Here is an 18,402-nt window from a genome sequence, read left to right as displayed (position 1 = left end):
TGTGTGTTCAAGTTTGGAATCACAGCCCCTGAGTTGTCAATGGCCCTTTAGTAAATTAAGCAAAATTCAGTCCAAGGTCAATGTTAGTCTGTGAAACCACAAACGGACAAGGTAGTACAAACACACACAACTCACAAAATGTGTGTCTAAATGCCTTTTTTTTTTTTAATGGAGAAGTGGGGGTGGGGTTACTTTCTACTTGTAGAACTCATGCTCCTGCTCATCCTTCTTGATAACAGTCTTGTAGGCCTTCTCAAAGTCCTTGGCCAGGACGATGTACCTATTTTCACGGACAGCCAGCATGCCAGCCTGAGTGAGAGGAATGAAAGAATTATAAGCACATTTATCAGAGCGTTTCCACTTCTCACACCGACAACAGGTGATGTAACAGAGGATATTTAGTTATCTTTGGAACAAGAGTTAGTGAACACAATAACTCGCTACTCTTTGACATTGAGTCTTTTGGAGTAGGTTGACCCCCCATGGAAGAATTCCTCCCAACAGTACGGGGTCCCACTCACCTCCTGGCAGATAGAGTTGATGTCTGCTCCGGAGATCTTGTCTGGTCTGGCCACATCTACACACTGGTTAAGGACAACCGCATATACAAACTCATACGACACTGAACAATGTAGTGTTCTTTGGGTTACTTAGCAACCAAGGGACGTTATGGGAAAGTGCATTAGACTATACAAAGAAGGCATTCAGGTAGAGTACTAAAAGTCATGGTTCATATGACCTTTAATTGAGAATATTGTTCCAGATCAGAGCTGTATTCAAGGAGGTAAATATTTAATGAAAACTTAAAGCACACAATGAACCGGACACAGAAAAGGATTTGTGCTCCTGTGCCTTGATCTGAGAAGGAAACTATTGCATGATGCCGCTAGGTTTTTCTTGACACATTGATAGAAAGTTAATACAATACACACCTGCACCCATTAACACACACACACGTCATGAGAGACTGTTGTAGGTAGGGCATAATAAGGATACAGTCCTCCAGGTCCACCTCCTCAGAGAGGTTCATCTTGCTGGTGATGGTGGAGAAGACCAGGCGTTTCTGCCGGCGGTCAGGTAGGGGAAACTCAATCTTTCTGTCCAGACGGCCCGGGCGCAGGAGGGCGGGGTCCAGGGTGTCTGCCCTGTTAGTGGCCATGATCACCTGACAAGAGATCAAACAGGTGGATCAGACAGAGGCAGGAAGTCATGATAAAGGCTTAACCAGAGGCTTTAAGACCCATAGTAGTACATCACTCACTGTATAGGTTTAGCTTAAGTGTGACTACATTTCTTCTTTTTTTTATTTTTATTTTTTTTTTACATATTCTCAATGTGACACACAAGGTTACAGGTTAGCTGCATTAATCAGACTACAACCTACAATAAGCCCTAGAGACAGTATGTCACAGAGGCAAAGCCCATAGCCCTCTCACACTTTGCTCACCTTGACGTTGACGGTCTGGTCAAAGCCGTCCATTTGGTTAAGAAGCTCCAGCAGAATCCTCTGCACCTCCCTGTCCGCTGTTTGGGAAGGAGAGAATACAATGAGGGATTATCAATGTCAGGGTTCAACCACACCATTAACTGCTTGGTCTTGTTTTCAGTCCTAATAATCAATCCCACTCAAGATAATAAAGCCACAACCAAGTTTGTCTTTATTGATCTCTGTGAATCTGTTTGCCTGGATGCTTTAAACAATGATGACATTTACCGACATCTTTACAGGTAGTTCTGTTTTGAAGGTAAATTCCGATTCCCAACTCTAACCTGAAGTTATCTGCAACTACCCTCTCCTTAAAAACCCTATCTAACTCTATGGTGGTGGCAGTCAAAACAAATCAAAATATGAAGGTTATTTATTTCCCCATTGCTCAACTTGATAAGCTGACGGACCATGGGTCTGTTGTGTCCTTGTGTCTCCATCTGGGCCAAGGATAAACCATAGCCTAGCTAACACTCACAGCAACTAGGGGGCCTTCACAGAAACATGTTTTACCTGCTTAGTTGAGGCCAATTTGAACATTGTTTGATTGAAATACTGCAATTTAAACCGCTCAAATGTGTGTTGGCATGACAAGATCCAGGGTTCGTACAGACAGTGGCAAGTCAAATTCAATGACTTAAATATTTTTCCAAGCACTAATGTTTATTTTTAAGGACAATCAATTCGTAGTACTTCATACTACTCAATTGTTTCTAGTCGCCACCAGATGGCAGTATATCACCACAGCCCCCCAAAAAAACAGTATTCATCACTACCTTTCAAGTTCTACTCAATAACGCATTGTTTCACGAGATACGTAAGTCAGTACTGATGATTTTGTCATTTGACCACCGATGAGCAGAGTTTTGGGAGATGAATACTGGTGAACACACATTTCCTATTCGCATTACTACCAACTTCCAGCTTAATTACTTTTTTATTGGGCCTTTGGGAATCTACTAGTTAATAGCTGCGAAAAAGAGTCTTGCATCTGACTGGCAGCTTTAGGGTCGCCGGTCGGGTGGGCTGTGTCAGAAAAAACGCTAAGTAAACGGCCACCAGAACAGCAGGACCACACCTGCCACTTGTCTTTCCCCCTTTATGTGGCTCTTCGGGGCCGATTTATCCATGCTCGCAATGTCAAAGTCTGATGCATTTTTTGCACCTTACAAGGTGTCAGTTGGTTGGGTCCAGTGATGTAGTGGTAAAAAAGGTGGGTGAACTACATTGAAAAAATATATAAAAACGCAACATGTAAAGTGTTGGTCCCATGTTTCATGAGCTGAAATAAAAGATCCCAGAAATGTTCCATATGCACAAAAGGCCGGCTTGAATCAAAATTTTCCCGGCATTCTAGCCATCGAAGTGATGTTTGGCGGCGCCTAATCAGTCAGTTCTGTACCTAACTGGATGAGTGGCAGTGTGGATGAAATGAGCAAGCTCCCCTGGCAACCACAGCGTGAAACATGTGAGGAAATACAACTCTGTAGTCTGTCTGGAAATTCATTCGTAAGACCAATACATTATTATATTTGATATTTTTCATATCCAACTTCCGGCGCCGATAGAGATGGCTGCCTCGCTTCGCGTTCCTAGGAAACTATGCAGTATTTTGTTTTCTACGTGTTATTTCTTACATTGGTACCCCAGGTAATCTTAAGTTTTATTACATACAGTCGGGAAGAATTACTGGATATAAGAGCAATGTCAACTCATCATCATTACGACCAGGAATACGACTTTCCCGAAGCGGATCCTCTGTTTTGCCCACCACCCAGGACAATGGATCGGATCCCAGCCGGCGAACCAAAACAACAACGCTGTAAAAGGGGCAGACGAAGCGGTCTTCTGGTCAGGCTCTGGAGACGGGCACATCGCGCACCGCTCCCGAGCATACTACTCGCCAATGTCCAGTCTCTTGACAACAAGGTTGATGAAATTCGAGCAAGGGTAGCATTTCAGAGAGACATAAAAGACTAACGTTCTTTGATTCACAGAAACATAGCTCACTCGAGACACGCTATCGGAGTCGGTACAGCCACCTGGTTTCTTCACGCTTCGCGCCGACAGAAACAAACATCTTTCTGGTAAGAAGAGGGGTGGGGGGGTATGCCTTATGATTAACGAGACGTGGTGTGATCATAACAACATACAGGAAATCAAGTCCTTCTGTTCACCTGACTTAGAATTCCTCACAATCAAATGTCGACCGCATTATCTACCAAGTGAAATCTCTTCGATTATAATCACAGCCGCATATATTCCCCCCCAAGCAGACACATCGATGGCCCTGAACTAACTTTATTTGACTCTATGTAAACTGGAAACCACATATCCTGAGGCTGCATTCATTGTAGCTGGGGATTTTAACAAGGCTAATCTGAAAACAAGACTCCCTAAATTCTATCAGCATATCGATTGTGCTACCAGGGCTGGTAAAACCCTGGATCATTGTTATTCTAACTTCCGCGACGCATATAAGGCCCTCCCCCGCCCTCCTTTCGGAAAAGCTGACCACGACTCAATTGTTGCTCCCAGCCTATAGACAGACTAAAACAGGAAGCTCCCGCGCTCAGGTCTGTCAACGCTGGTCCGACCAATCTGAATCCACGCTTCAAGATTGCTTCGATCACGTGGATTGGGATATGTTCCGCATTGCGTCAAACAACATTGACGAATACGCTGATTCGGTGAGCGAGGTGATTAGCAAGTGCATTGGCGATGTCGTACCCACAGCAACTATTAAAACATTCCCAAACCAGAAACCGTGGATTGATGGCAGCATTTGCGCGAAACTGAAAGTGCGAACCACTGCTTTTAACCAGGGCAAGGTGACCGGAAACATGACCGAATAAAAAACAGTGTAGCTATTCCCTCCGCAAGGCAATCAAACAAGCTAAGCATCAGTATAGAGACAAAGTAGAGTGACAATTCAACGGCTAAAACACAAGAGGTATGTGGCAGAGTCAATCACAGATTACAAAAAGAAAACCAGCCCCGTCGCGGACCAGGATGTCTTGCTCCCACACAGACTAAACAACTTCTTTGCTCGCTTTGAGGACAATACAGTGCCACTGACACGGCCCGCTAGCAAAAACCTGCGGACTCTCCTTCACTGCAGCCGACGTGAGTAAAACATTTAAACGTGTTAACCCTCGCAAGGCTGCAGGCCCAGACGGCATCCCCAGCCGCAACCTCAGAGCATGCGCAGACCAGCTGGCTGGTGTGTTTACGGACATATTCAATCAAGCCTTATCCCAGTCTGCTGTTCCCACATGTTTCAAGAGGTCCACAGACGATGCAATCACACTGCCCTAACGCATCTGGACACGAGGAATACCTACAGTGGGGCAAAAAAGTATTTAGTCAGCCACCAATTGTGCAAGTTCTCCCACTTGAAAAGACGAGAGAGGCCTGTAATTTTCATCATACGTACACTTCAACTATGACAGACAAAATTAGAAGAAAAAAAATCCAGAAAATCAGATTGTAGATCATCAAGGACAACAACCACCCGAGCCACTGCCTGTTCACCCCGCTATCATCCAGAAGGCGAGGTCAGTACAGGTGCATCAAAGCAGGGACCGAGAAACTGATAAAACAGCTTCTATCTCAAGGCCATCAGACTGTTAAATAGCCACCACTAACATTGAGTGGCTGCTGCCAACATACTGACTCAACTCCATCCATTTTAATAATGGAAAAATGTATGTAAAAAATGTATCACTAGCCACTTTAAACAATGCCACTTAATATAATGTTTACATACCCTACATTACACATCTCATATGTATATACTGTACTCGATCCCATCTACTGCATCTTGCCTATGCCGTTCCATCACTCATTCATATATCTTTATGTACATATTCTTCATCCCTTTACACTTGTGTGTATAAGGTAGTTGTTGTGAAATTGTTAGGTTAGATTACTCGTTGGTTATTACTGCATTGTTGGAACTAGAAGCCCAAGCATTTCGCTACACTCGCATTAACATCTGCTAACCATGTGTATGTGACAAATAAAATTTGATTTGATAAACACATTTGATCATTATCTGTTCTATCAATTAAATATATATTTTTTTAATCCCCTTTTTCTCCCCAATTTCGATCTGGTCTCATCGCTGCAACTCCCCAAAAGGCTCGGGAGGCGAAGGTCGAGTTATGCGTCCTCTGAAACATAACCCGCCAAACTGCGCCTCTTAACACCAGCCCACTTAACCCAGAAGCCAGCCGCACCAATGCGTCAGAGGATACACCGTCTGAGGTCAGCCTGCAGGAGCCCGGCCCGCCACCAAGAGTCGCTAGAGCGCGATGAGACAAGTAAACCCCCCCACCGTCAAACCCTCCCCTAACCCAGGCAACGCTGAGCCAATTGTGAGCAGCCCTATGGGATTCCCGATCACAGACGGTTGTGTGACACTCGGGAGGCCCTCTATTCTCATTTTAAATCCAAGTACTTTTCAAGTACCATCTTGACAAAATGTCAGATTTTCAAGGTTTTCCAGTACTTGAATTTCAGAGTACCAAATTCAAGTATTTTAAGCACCTTGTGAGAACCCTGAAGATCACAGGTAGAGACATTTGATATCAGGAATGCCAATCTGTAAATCTGCTATATTTTGCTTGTCTTATTGGATTTGGTTGCTATGTGCAATGCTAGTGATTAGCCAATGACCAGTCCATTCCATAGCCTATTCTGTGCAGCTGATTTTAAAAGGTACACAATGGCTCATACCTCCAGTCTGTGCATCAAAACGCTTGGTAGCGATGGCATCGATCTCATCGATGAAGATGATGGCGGGTGCGTTTTCCTTGGCCAGCCGGAAGACGTCACGCACCATGCGGGGGCCCTCGCCCAGGTACTTCTGCACAAACTCGGAGCCTACCACGCGGATGAACGCCGCTGAGAGAGAGAGACCAAGATATCAAATCAAATGCATTGGTCAATAACCAAATACTGATATGGTAACATGACAATTTTTTGCTACCAAAAAAATGACATTGTCTAATCACCTGTGCATCCTATAGATAATGGTGAACATGGTGAATGGCCTACCTGTTGTGTGGTGAGCCACAGCCTTGGCTAGCATGGTCTTCCCACAGCCAGGAGGCCCATACATCAGAACCCCCCTGGGCGGGTCAATGCCAATCTGTTTGTAAAGCTCAAAGTGTGTGAGTGGAAGCTCCACTGCTTCCCTCACTTCCTGCTTCTGGATATCCATCCCTCCGATGTCAGCATACATCACATCCGGCTTTTGGTCTGCACGGAGAGATACAGGAAAATGGTATCAATGAGTGGACTATGCATGTAATGTATGTAAGCACGCATGAATGCATGTTTGTTCCACTCATGACTGTGCAATATATATTACAAAGGGATATGTATACCAGGAGGTAGAATAAGTGTGCATGTGTACCTGATGTGAGCATCATGATGCTGCTGTCAGCCTCTGGGGGGAGCACATCCACCAGGGCATTGCTGTGCTTGTGCAGGGCCACCGACGCATTGGGCTTCAGCAGCTCTCTGTCGATGGTGCTTAGGATACGCACATAGTAGTTTGAGCCTGAGTCAAGGAGAAAAGGGGGTGACAGAGACAGAGAAGGGGGTGGACAGAGACAGAAAAGGGGGTAGACAGAGACAGAAAAGGGGGTGGCACAGGGAAAGAGGGGGAAATATCATTAGTGAATATTAGAGCCACATATTTAGCATTACAGTAAGAATGAGGCATTGGTGTTACTGTGCAAAATATGGGTGCTTATGGGTGTGGCTATTAGAGAATGAACAATATGGATTTTTTTAGGGGTCAAATACCAATATTTTAGGCAGATATACAATATCATAACATTTCCCAAAGACAGCCATGTATGCAATAATGCATCAATTTTAAAACCGACCAATAAATTTGACTTTGTTTTTAACCAAACTAAATAACATAATGGTAATTGTATTTGAATGGTAAATGAAGATGTCATAGGCATTCTCACAATACAGGTGAATCCATATTCAATACTAGTGTGTGCATGCATTGAGTTTTTGAGCTTGTTTTGGCTGGTCAGTACAGTCTATGGCGCTAAAGATGACACTTTGTTTGCCCTTCATTTTGGACTTAGAGTATATTAGCCAACTGATCAACAACATTCGCATGAAAGTACCACGCCAGCATGTCACGCCTGTATGGAATGACATCATATAGGCACTGCTGTTAGTTTGAGAAAATAAAATAACATCTATTTAATGCAAATGGCACAAAGGAAACGTTATGATTTGTGATCACGGATGTTTACGAAACTAGAAGTTGTTATTTTCTGGGATCGGGAAAAAAGTATTCTCTCCAAAGAACTCAGGACGAAATTTGAAACAACTCAATTGGCTATTCTAGCTATCTGTCAAGAAATGGGTGGGTTATAATGTGATTCTACTGCTACATTTTGATAGAGCGAGGCTGTAACTCCGCTCCCTTTCACATCTCTCATATCACTTGCTGCTGTTTACTGCTACTATGATAAATACACTGTTAGCCCCATGTATCGTGAGCTGAAATAAAAGACCCCAGAAATGTTCCATATGAACAAAAAGTTATTTCTCTCAAAAGTATGCACAAATTTGTTTACATCCCTGTTAGTGAGCATTTATCTTTTGCCAAGATAATCCATCAACCTGACTGGTGTGGAATATCAAGAAGCTGATTAAACAGCTGTCTCAAGTTGAGGGAGGGGGAAATTGGCATGCTGATTGCAGGAATGTCCACAAGAGCTGTTTCCAGATAATTTTATGTTAATTTCTCTACAATAAGCCGCCTTGAATGTCATTTTTGAGAATTTGGCAGTACGTCCAACCGGCGTCACAAACGCAGACCCTGTGTAACCATGCCAGCCTAGGACCTCCACATCCAGCTTCATCACCTGCGTGATTGTCTGAGACCAGCCACCCGGACAGCTGATGAAACCGTGGGTTTACACAACCGAAGAATTTCTGCACAAACTGCCAGAAAACCGTCTCAGGGAAGCGCATCTGCAATTTTGGTCACCGTGTCAATTAATCTGTTTCTCAATACTGCACCTTTCTGTTAGAGGATGAGCAAGCTTGCCGCTGCTGCTGCTGATTGTCCCAGTTAGACATTCATCAGCATTGTGCAGTGCTCGTGGCTCAGGCAGTGAGTGGCGGCTGGCATAGCAGCAGTATTGCTATGCAGCGGGACTATCAGCCAAACCGATAGAGAAGGGCCAATAATCGGACCGATATATCGACTCGGACTCAAGTCTCCAGTCTCTAGAGGAAACAACCAGAGGCTTACCTACACAATCTATGTGAGGTCAGACAAGAGTAAAAATACTGTACCTGTGGTGGAGCCCACAATGGCTGTGTTTTGGTCCACAGCCTCAAGGAACTGCCCGATGACCAGGGGGATACTCTGTATCCTCTTCACCTCCTCCTGGGCGTGGAGGAACTCCTTCTTCAGGTTCTTCTGTTCATCTTTGATGTACTCCTCCTGCACCTCCAGAAACTCCAGCTCCTGCTGCAGCTTCTACAATAGTAAAGGAGAGGGTGGGAACGGTGTCATGGAGAATGTATGTTTGTTGATGAATCATGGTGAACCAATTTTTTAAAATTATATTACTCCAGTGCTAGCCTCTACACTGGCTTCCTGTTAAGGCAAGGGCTGATTTCAAGGTTTTACTGCTAACCTACAAAGCAATACATTGGGTGCTCCTACCTATCTTTCCGATTTGGTCCTACCATACATACCTACACGTACGCTATGGTCACAAGATGCAGGCCTCCTAATTGTCCCTAGAATTTCTAAGCAAATAAGAGCTGGAGGCAGGGCTTTCTCCTATAGAGCTCAATTTTTATGGAATGGTCTGCCTAGCCATGTGAGAAACGCAGACTCTGTCAACCTTTAAGTCTTTATTGAAGACTCATCTCTTCATTAGGTCCTATGATTGAGTGTAGTCTGACCCAGAACAGACTATGGGAGGCACACAGTACTACATAGAGCCATGACCACACAAAACTCTATTCCACATCAAGTAACTGACACAAGCAGTAAACTTAGATTAAAAAAACATCTTATGGAACAGCAGGGACTGTGAAGCAACAACCATTGGCACAGGCACATACATTCACACACGATAAAATACACATGGATTTAGTACTGTAGATATGTGGTAGTGGTGGAGTAGGGGCCTGCAGGCACACAGTGTGTTGTGAATTCTGTGAATATATTGTACATTTTTTAAAATTGTATAAACTGCCTTAATTAAGCTGAACCCCAGGAAGAGAAGCTGCTTCTTTGTTTAAATACAAATACAAGGTGAACGGAAAGGCACTGGAGCGACAATCCGCCCTTGCCGTCTCTGACTGGCCGGTTCCCTTCTCTCCACTGGAATTCTCTGCCTCTAACACTATTACGGGGGCTGAGGCACTGGCTTACTGGTGCTCTTCCATGTTGTCCCTAGGAGGGGTGCGTCACTGACGTGATCTTCCTGTCTGGGTTGGCGACCCCTCGAGGTTCATGCTGTGAGGGAGATCTTTGTGGACTATACTCGTCCTTGTCTCAGGATAGTAGGTTGGTGGTTTGAAGATATCCCTCTAGTGGTGTGGGGGCTGTGCTTCGGCAAAGTGGGTGGGGTTATATCCTGCCTGGTTAGCCCTGTCTGGGGGTATCGTCGAACTGGGCCACAGTGTCTCCCGACCCACCTGTCTTAGTCTCCAGTATTTATGCTGCAATAGTTTGTGTCGGGGGGCTAGGGTCAGTCCATATATCTGCAGTATTTCTCCCGTCTTATCCAGTGTCCTGTGTGAATTGAGTATGTATGCGCTCTCTCTCTCTCTCTGACTTGAGCCCTAGGTCCATGCCTCAGGACTCCTTGCTGTCCCCAGTCCACCTGGTTGTGCTGCTGCTCCAGTTTCAACTGTTCCACCTATGGAACCCTGACCTGTTCACCGGACGTGCTACCTTGTCCCAGACCTTCTGTTTTCAACTCTCTCTCTCTACCGCACCTGCTGTCTCCAACTCTGAATGATAGGCTATGAAATGCCAACTGACATTTACTCCTGAGGTGCTGACATGTTGCACCCTGTACACCCACTGTGATTATTATTATTATTATTATTTGACCCTGCTGGTCATCTATGAAAGTTTGAACATCTTGGTCATGTACTGTTACAATCTTCACCCAGCACAGCCAGAAGAGGGCTGGCCACCCCTCAGAGCATGGTTCCTCTCTAGGTTTCTTCCTAGGTTCCTGCCTTTCTATGGAGTCTTTCTGAGCCACTGTGCTTCTACATCTGCATTGCTTGCTGTTTGGGGTTTTAGGCTGGGTTTCTGTATAGCACTTTGTGACATCTGCCTTTGTAAAAAGGGCTTTATAAATACATTTTAATTAGTGCTTTCAGATAGTATTCATATCCTTAGACTTATTCCACATTTTGTCTGAATTCAAAATGGATTACATTTTTTTTCTCAATAATCTACCTTCATAACCCAATAATAAAAGTGAAAACTTTCATAAAAAATGTTTGCAAATATAATGAAAATGAAATATGTCAATGTTATATTTCTGTAAGTATTCACACCATTGAGTTAATACTTTGTAGAAGCGCATTTGGCAGTAATTACAGCTGTGAGTCTTTCTGTGTTAGTCTCTAAAAGCTTTCCACACCTGGATTGTGCAACATTTGCCATTTTTTATTTCTTTTTTATTCTTCAAGCTCTGTCAAATCATTGCTAGACAACCGTTTCAGGTCTTGCCATATATTTAAGTCAAAACTTGGCCACTCAGGAACATTCACTGTCTTCTTGGTAAGCAACTCCAGTGTAGATTTGGCCTTGTGTTTTAGGTTATTGTCCTGCTGAAAGGTGAATTAATCTCCCAGTATCTAGTGGAAAATAGATTGAACCAGGTTTCCTCTAGGATTTTGCCTGTGTTGAGCTTCATTCCACGTATTTTTTTTTATCCTGAAAAACTCCTCAGTCCTTCACGATTACAAGCATACCCATAACATGATGCAGTCATTATTATACTTGAAAATACAGAGAGTGGTACTGTGTTGTATTTGCCCCAAACATAAATTTGTTTTCAGGAATAAGGTAATTGATTTGTCACATTTTTTGCAGTATTACTTCAATGCCTTGTTGCAAACAGGATGCTGCTTTGGAGTATTTTTATTCTGTACAGGCTCTCTTGTTTCCACTCTGTATATTAGGCTAGTATTGTGGAGTAATAACTCCATTGTTGATCCTTCCTCAGTTTTCTCCTATCACAGCCTTCAACTCTGTTTTAATGTCACCATTGGTCTTGTGGTGAAATCCCTAAGAGGTTTCCTTCCTCTCCGGCAACTGAGTTAGGAAGGACGCCTGTATCTTTGTAGTGGCTGGGTGTATTGATGCACCATCTAAAGTGTAAATAATAACTTCACCTTGCTGGAAGGGGTATTCAATGTCCGTATTTGTATATCTACAATATGTGCCCTTCTGTGCAAGGCATTGTAAATCCTCCCTGGTCTTTGTGGTTGAATCTGTGTTTGAAATTCACTGCTCAACTGAGGGACCTTAACGATAATTGTGTTTGAGGTACAGAGATTAGGTTGTCATTCAGAATTCCTGATAAACACTATTATTGCACAGTGAGAGTCCATGCAACTTAAGCACATTTTTACTTCAAAACGTATTTAGGCTTGCCATAACATAGGGGTTGAATACATGACTCAATACATTTCAGCTTTTCATTTTTTATTAATTTGTTTAAAAAACTCAAAATATAATTACACTTTGACATTACGGGGTATTGGGTGTAGGCCAGAGAAGAAGAAAAAAGCTATATTTAATACATTTTGAATTCAGGCTGTAACAACAAAATGTGGAAAAAGGGGTGTGAATACTTTCTCTAGGCACTGAAATAGTTAACATCTTTACTGTGATTGAAGAAATCACAGAAAGGGCCTGTATGATTTAAAGTGTTTTTCTTGTTGTGCTGACAGAAATAGACCTCAACAGTCACGCATAGACAGAAGCTGTTCCCAGTACAGACCTTATATCTGCTGTAAAGGTCTTCAAGATCTTCTGGTTCTGGGGCCAAGAAAGAAAGCCCCGTCTGGGGTCGTGAGTTCAGCATGGCAGGCACTTCGTCCTGTGTAGACATAAGACAACATAAGCATTTACACAAATTCGACGTTGTAAGCATAACCCCAAACATGTGAAAACGCTGTAGCAAATGTTAACGTTAGCTACTAGCTAACTGTTTGTGGTGTTGTTAGCTAGCTTGTTCATTTACTTGCCTAATGCTGGGTGAGAGATGACCGATAGAAAAAGTGAGAGGAGCGGATTGGAAGATATTTCAATCCACAACATTGTTTCAGTGCTGTTCCGTAAAGGATAAGTACGTTGCCGCGGTAGGTAACGTTAGCTATTCATGTTGTGGGTGTAGTATTGGTAAGCTTGAAGCTACAACAAACAAAATAACAAGTCAACGGCCGGCAGCTAAGGTTAGTTAGCTAAGTTAACAAATCAGATAACCGAATGTAGAACTAGCGAAGTAGTTAAATAGCTAGCGCGATAAATTAGATTGGATATGACGGAGCCTATTGTAATGTTAACGTTAGCCTTTTCTAAATGCCTTATTATTAATTACTAGCCAAGGCAGATGTCAGCTAACGTAGCTACACCAAAATACAAACGTTTAGCTAACTGGCTAAAGTTGCCTAGCCTGCCAGTTGAGATAGCATGTTAGCTTACATGACAGAGCATTTACAGTGCCGTGAATGAATTGGCACGTTTAGTTGGATGACGGACGAATTAAATGTATTCAGAGAACACTTTAAATTAAAGATAGTACGTTTTAAGTTGTCTGTACTTTTTAAAGTTGTGTATAACCAAAAACAACGGTAAAAATGTACACAGTCAAAATGAATCATACCTGAATTTTTTCAACAGTTACTCCAATGTCCTCCATGTTAAATTCCCTATCATGCGACGTACTACGTAAGGACCCAAGCGACATTTGTGGGATTCATGGGTAATGAAGTTTCTGTGGACAAGCATTATCAACAAATGCAAATGAATTGAGAGATTGCTCCACAAATACAATGATTTGTGTTCTTCGGAGTAATTTGTTTTCTAAACCTTATAGTAAGCAAACACCCTCACATCACTATGAATAAGATGAATAGTAATGATAGATATGATGGACAGCAGGTGAATGACTGCTCACACTCTCTTTAGCAGAATCCTAGTTTTATGTACAGAACAGTTTGGCAAATTATGTTGACAGTGACGTTCAATAGGTTAGGTGAGGTTTGTGTATTTCCTGACAGTTAGCTGGTAGCTTTAATAGGCTGTATGACTCTACTGCTGCTGCATAGTCTGTTGCATCTTTCCTCTGTTGCATTGCTTTTCATTTTTGTCTTGTATTAAATCTGTCCACAGATGAAAAAAAAATGCTTTATACCAAATCTATCACAACAACATTCAGTTGTTTTCGATGGATCACTGTCCATAGGCTAAGCTTCCCATAAAGGCAATTGCATTAAAATTGCCAAAATTATATAGCCTAATTAGCCTACTCCTGTCTATACAGAAACAAATAAAATAATTCTAAATAGGCTACTACACCAGAAAGCATGATTTGGCCACAGAGGGTCATTAGCGTCTTTGAAATAAATAAGATGTGGATTGTTTTAAATTGCATTGCCTACAGTCGGAAAGGCCCTGAATTCGTCTTTTAGTTATCAAAATGTATTGCGCAAACAGTATACTCTAAACAGCGGTACTAAACTATTACCCTATGAGGCCGAATCCTGCTGGTTTGCTGTTATACCTGATCATTAATTGCACACATCTGGTGTCCCAGGTCTAAATCAGTCCCTAATTAGAGGGGAACACTGAAAACAATGCAGTGGAACTGGCTTCGAGGTCCAGAGTTGGGTTTGAGGGCTCTAAAATGAAAAGGTTCCTGGAGGCACCTTTAGGGGTTCATCAGATTGCAACACCAGTGGAACCTTTTCCCTGAGAAACCTTTTAAAAAGGTTCCTTAAAGAACCTTCTCGGAATGTAGGGATTTAAGGTTTGTTGTGGAAATTCAACACAGGGACACTGAGTCAATTTTAAATAATTATTTATTATCAGCAAGCTTGAGAGGTTCCAACAAACTTAATGCAACAAGTCTGTCAGGAGCTCTGTCGGGGCAGTCCCATGAGTTCACTTATATACTTGCTTACAGAGACAAGTTATATTTGTATGATTTACATTATTCATGATTAATTCATCATTAACTTTTGGTTCATGCATGTGACTGACCAATACCTCACAATGCTTATTCTCTCTAAGCTGAGACCTTGAAACTGAGACATCCCTGTTGGTATTCAAAACAATGTTCTAGGCGTACTGCCAAACTGCATTATACTGATAGTGAGGATTCCTCCCAGGCAAGCTCAATCATTCACTTGCATGAACCCAGTCAAATTGGTTATTCGAAAAGCACAAACATAAAATGTTCCTTCACGGGTTCCTGTCCAATGTATTATAAATAATAGTAATATTAACAATAATAATAATAATACAAATAAAGATTGGGTAGCAAACTTGTAAAGTCACAAATTAATTGTATTAACATTTAAAGTCACAGAAATCCAAACATGCAATCAATAAATAAAGTACAATGTCAACCATTGGCAAATATTCATATTTGATGTGTATCGACAACAAGATAGGAGCCTGTATTAAAAATAAAATTATTATTATTGTCATCAACTATATCAAAAGACCACATCTTACTGATAAAAATTATATGTTTAGATACAGTCAGCCAGTCAGGGTTGGGGAGTAATGGTCAGACAGTCAGGGTTGGGGAGTAAGGGATTACACAGGGCACAGAGTAATATAGTGCCTCTTCGCCAACAAAGCCAAAGCTTGGCTTCTCCTCTTGGCCTTTCGGCCCCAATTTCCCCACAGGATGAAGCCAACCCTCCCCACACGCTCCACCCGCTAAAGCCGGACCCAGACAAGGTCAGAGTGATCCTCGACATGCCAAACCCATCTGATGCAAAAGGAGTAAAGCGTCTCATCTGCTTTGCTAACTATCTTGCAAAGTTCATGCCACACCTATCAGCAGTCTGTGAGCCTCTGCGCCGGGTGCTGGACAAAGACACACCATGGCACTGGTTACTCAAACACAAGGCCACAATGCAGGAGATGAAATCTCTGGCTTCATCCATGCCAGTGTTGCGCTACTATGATGTCACAAAGCCTGTCACAATCCAAAGCGACTCCAGCCAAAGGGGACTTGGATGCTGCCTTATGCAGGAAGGCCAGCCCGTTGCGTTTGCCCTGAGAGCGCTCACTCCCACCGAACAAAACTATGCACAAATTGAGAAAGAGTGCCTCCGCATTGTCTTCTCCTGCCAGCGCTTCCATCACTATTATATGGTCGAGAACTGGTCACCGCTGAAACTGACCACAAACCACTCATTGCTATATTCAGTAAACCTCTGCACAACGTGCCCAAGAGGCATCAAAGCATGCTCCTGACTCTGCAAAACTACAGCCTGAAGGTCATCTACAAGCCAGGACCAGAGATGTACATCAGCGACATACTGAGCAGGGCAACAGCACAATGCACAGGCAGAGGCACTGCCTATCAGTGGCATGCCATCTGTTCGCTACAACAGATCAATCAGGCAGACTACTTAAACGTCACAGATCACCACCTAGCCCAGATCAGGCAACACACTGACAAGGATGAACACCTACAGTCACTGAAATCCATGGCTCTCGCAGGTTGGCCGTACCTGGAAGAGGGGACACCTTTCACAGTGAGAGAATACTGGACCATTCGAGATGAGATCAGCGTACAAAAGGGTATCTTGTTCAGAGGTCAGAAGGTCATTATTCCCAAATCACTACGTCCAGAGATGCTTACCCGCATACACTCCAGTCACATTGGAGGTGACGCATGCTACCGCCAGGCTCGTGAAACATTATACTGGCCAAACAGGCAAGCAGAAATTAAAGACTTTGTCAGCAGCTGTACCACATGCAACGAGCATGATCTTGAACAGCAAAAAGAAACCATGATGTCACACGAACTGCCCACAAGGGCCTGGCAAATCGTCAGCATGGACTTATTCAGCCACAGACAAAATGACTATCTTCTCATTGTTGATCACAACTCTGACTTTTGGGAAAATGAACTGCTCCCTGACTTGTCTGCAGAGACGGTCATAAAGCGCTGCAAGGCGCAGTTTGCAAGGCAAAGTCAGCCTGACAAGGTCATCACGGACAATGGGCCACAATTCACTGCACAGTTCAAGCGTTTCGTTTCAGAATGGGAGTTTGCAAGGCAAAGTCAGCCTGACAAGGTCATCACGAACAATGGCCCACAATTCACTGCACAGTTCAAGCGTTTCGTTTCAGAATGGGAGTTTGACCACGTGACCTCCTCTCCAAGACACCCAAAAGCAAATGGCAAGGCAGAGTCAGCTGTCAAGATTGCAAAAAACCTGTTAGGCAGGGCCTTGCGTGACAGCAACGACCCATGGAAAGCGATCGTACAGTGGAGGAACACACCCACCAAAAACAAGGACAGCAGCCCAGCACTACGTCTTCTGTCCCGGCGTATGAAGCCTGCCATCCCCGTAGCTAACAAGCTACTTAAGCCCTGCGTCATTGTTGGTGTCACGGACGAACTGCGTCACAGAAAGCAGCTCGCTAAGTGCTTCTACGACCGGACTGCTCGAGACCTACCAGAGCTGGAGGTGGGTGAAACGATAAGGATGAAACCGCTGCCGGGAGACCACACAGGACTTTGGAGGCTGGGCACGTGCCTACAGAAAGTTGCACCACGTTCTTACCTGGTGGATGTTGGTGGCCCCCTCTATCGTCGCAATCGGGTGGATCTATGCGTAGCAGAGCAGACAAACCAGAACACACCATACACTCACCTAGATGAGCTGGATCACAGTCCAGGCCTAAGGGTAAGGGGTGCAGAACTGAGACAAAAAGAGGAAGATGACAACTGAGGTAAAAAATAAAATGTCATGCTTTTTCAATTGCTATGACTTAACTGTTAAGAACTTAATGTTATGAAGATAAATATTTTATTTTTCAAACACACAAACCATACAAAAGACAACAGACAAACACACACAAACATTGATGATGTCACACATGCTCAGACCTAAAAGTTCCCACTGCTTCGATTTCCAGTGCTGGTAAGACTCTATACCATATGACCTCAAATTGCAGTATTCTATTTCTCTCCGTAGCCCATATTTTTTTCATATTGAAAAAATAATGCATTTTATTCATCCACTGTATTAACAATGGAGGCTCATTTGATTTCCAGTTTTTAAGCAAACTTTTTTTCAAAATTATTGACGAGAAAAGTACAGTCCAACCCATTGGGTATCTCAGCGCACCGTCATATACCATGTCTATAAATATGCGGATAGACGTATTAAAAGTACATTTATATTGTAAACCTTCTGACAGCCAACTTTCTAATTTCGCCCTTAACTTTTGGACTTTATAGCACCCCCACAAGTCGCAGTTAGTTTTACACTTAAATCATGACTCTGCCATTGTGCTATAGATTTAGGGATTTTTTGTTGTTGTCATGTATAATAAATTCTGTACATTACTTTATCCTGGATTAAGGGTCCGTTTTTGTTAACTGTAATTCGTTTGTTATGTTCCAACACTCCCTCCATCTTGTGCCAATATCAGTTATTTTTAGGTCTTAGTTCCAATATTTCATATTTTTTTTCTAAGAGATTGTCAGTTATATAGGCTTTCTGCAAGGGGCGGCAGGGTAGCCTAGTGGTTGGACTAGTAACCGAAACGTTGCAAGTTCAAATTCCCGAGTGCAAATCTGTCGTTCTGCCCCTGAACAGGCAGTTAACCCACTGTTCCT

At 43.1% G+C, this 18,402-nt stretch overlaps 1 protein-coding gene across 1 annotated transcript; it reads right to left on the bottom strand.

The window, feature by feature from the left end:
* Positions 1–139: 139 nt before the first annotated feature.
* Positions 140–13,493, bottom strand: LOC110488465 (26S proteasome regulatory subunit 6B). The gene is made up of 10 exons (XM_021560689.2): positions 13,411–13,493; positions 12,526–12,624; positions 8,831–9,017; positions 6,909–7,055; positions 6,548–6,751; positions 6,227–6,394; positions 1,448–1,524; positions 997–1,165; positions 522–577; positions 140–309 (listed from the first exon to the last, which is right to left on the bottom strand). Exons 1-10 carry the CDS (start codon positions 13,444–13,446, stop codon positions 196–198), a joined length of 1,257 nt encoding a protein of 418 aa, XP_021416364.2. The 5' UTR covers positions 13,447–13,493; the 3' UTR covers positions 140–195.
* Between the last annotated feature and the right edge of the window lie 4,909 nt (positions 13,494–18,402).

This window comes from Oncorhynchus mykiss, chromosome 2, assembly GCF_013265735.2.
Source record: "Oncorhynchus mykiss isolate Arlee chromosome 2, USDA_OmykA_1.1, whole genome shotgun sequence".
Classification (NCBI taxonomy): Eukaryota; Metazoa; Chordata; class Actinopteri; order Salmoniformes; family Salmonidae; genus Oncorhynchus; species Oncorhynchus mykiss.
This window is presented reverse-complemented; position numbering and strand designations above follow the sequence as displayed.

Excerpts from the sequence above, each read along its gene's own strand:
- LOC110488465 (XM_021560689.2), bottom strand. The coding sequence starts at position 13,446 with ATGGAGGACATTGGAGTAACTGTTGAAAAAATTCAG. Across the intron at positions 7,056-8,830 it reads CATTGTGGGCTCCACCACAG|GCTCAAACTACTATGTGCGT; the intron begins GTACAGTATTTT and ends TCCTTGACTCAG. Across the intron at positions 1,525-6,226 it reads TTTTGATGCACAGACTGGAG|CGGACAGGGAGGTGCAGAGG; the intron begins GTATGAGCCATT and ends CTTCCCAAACAG.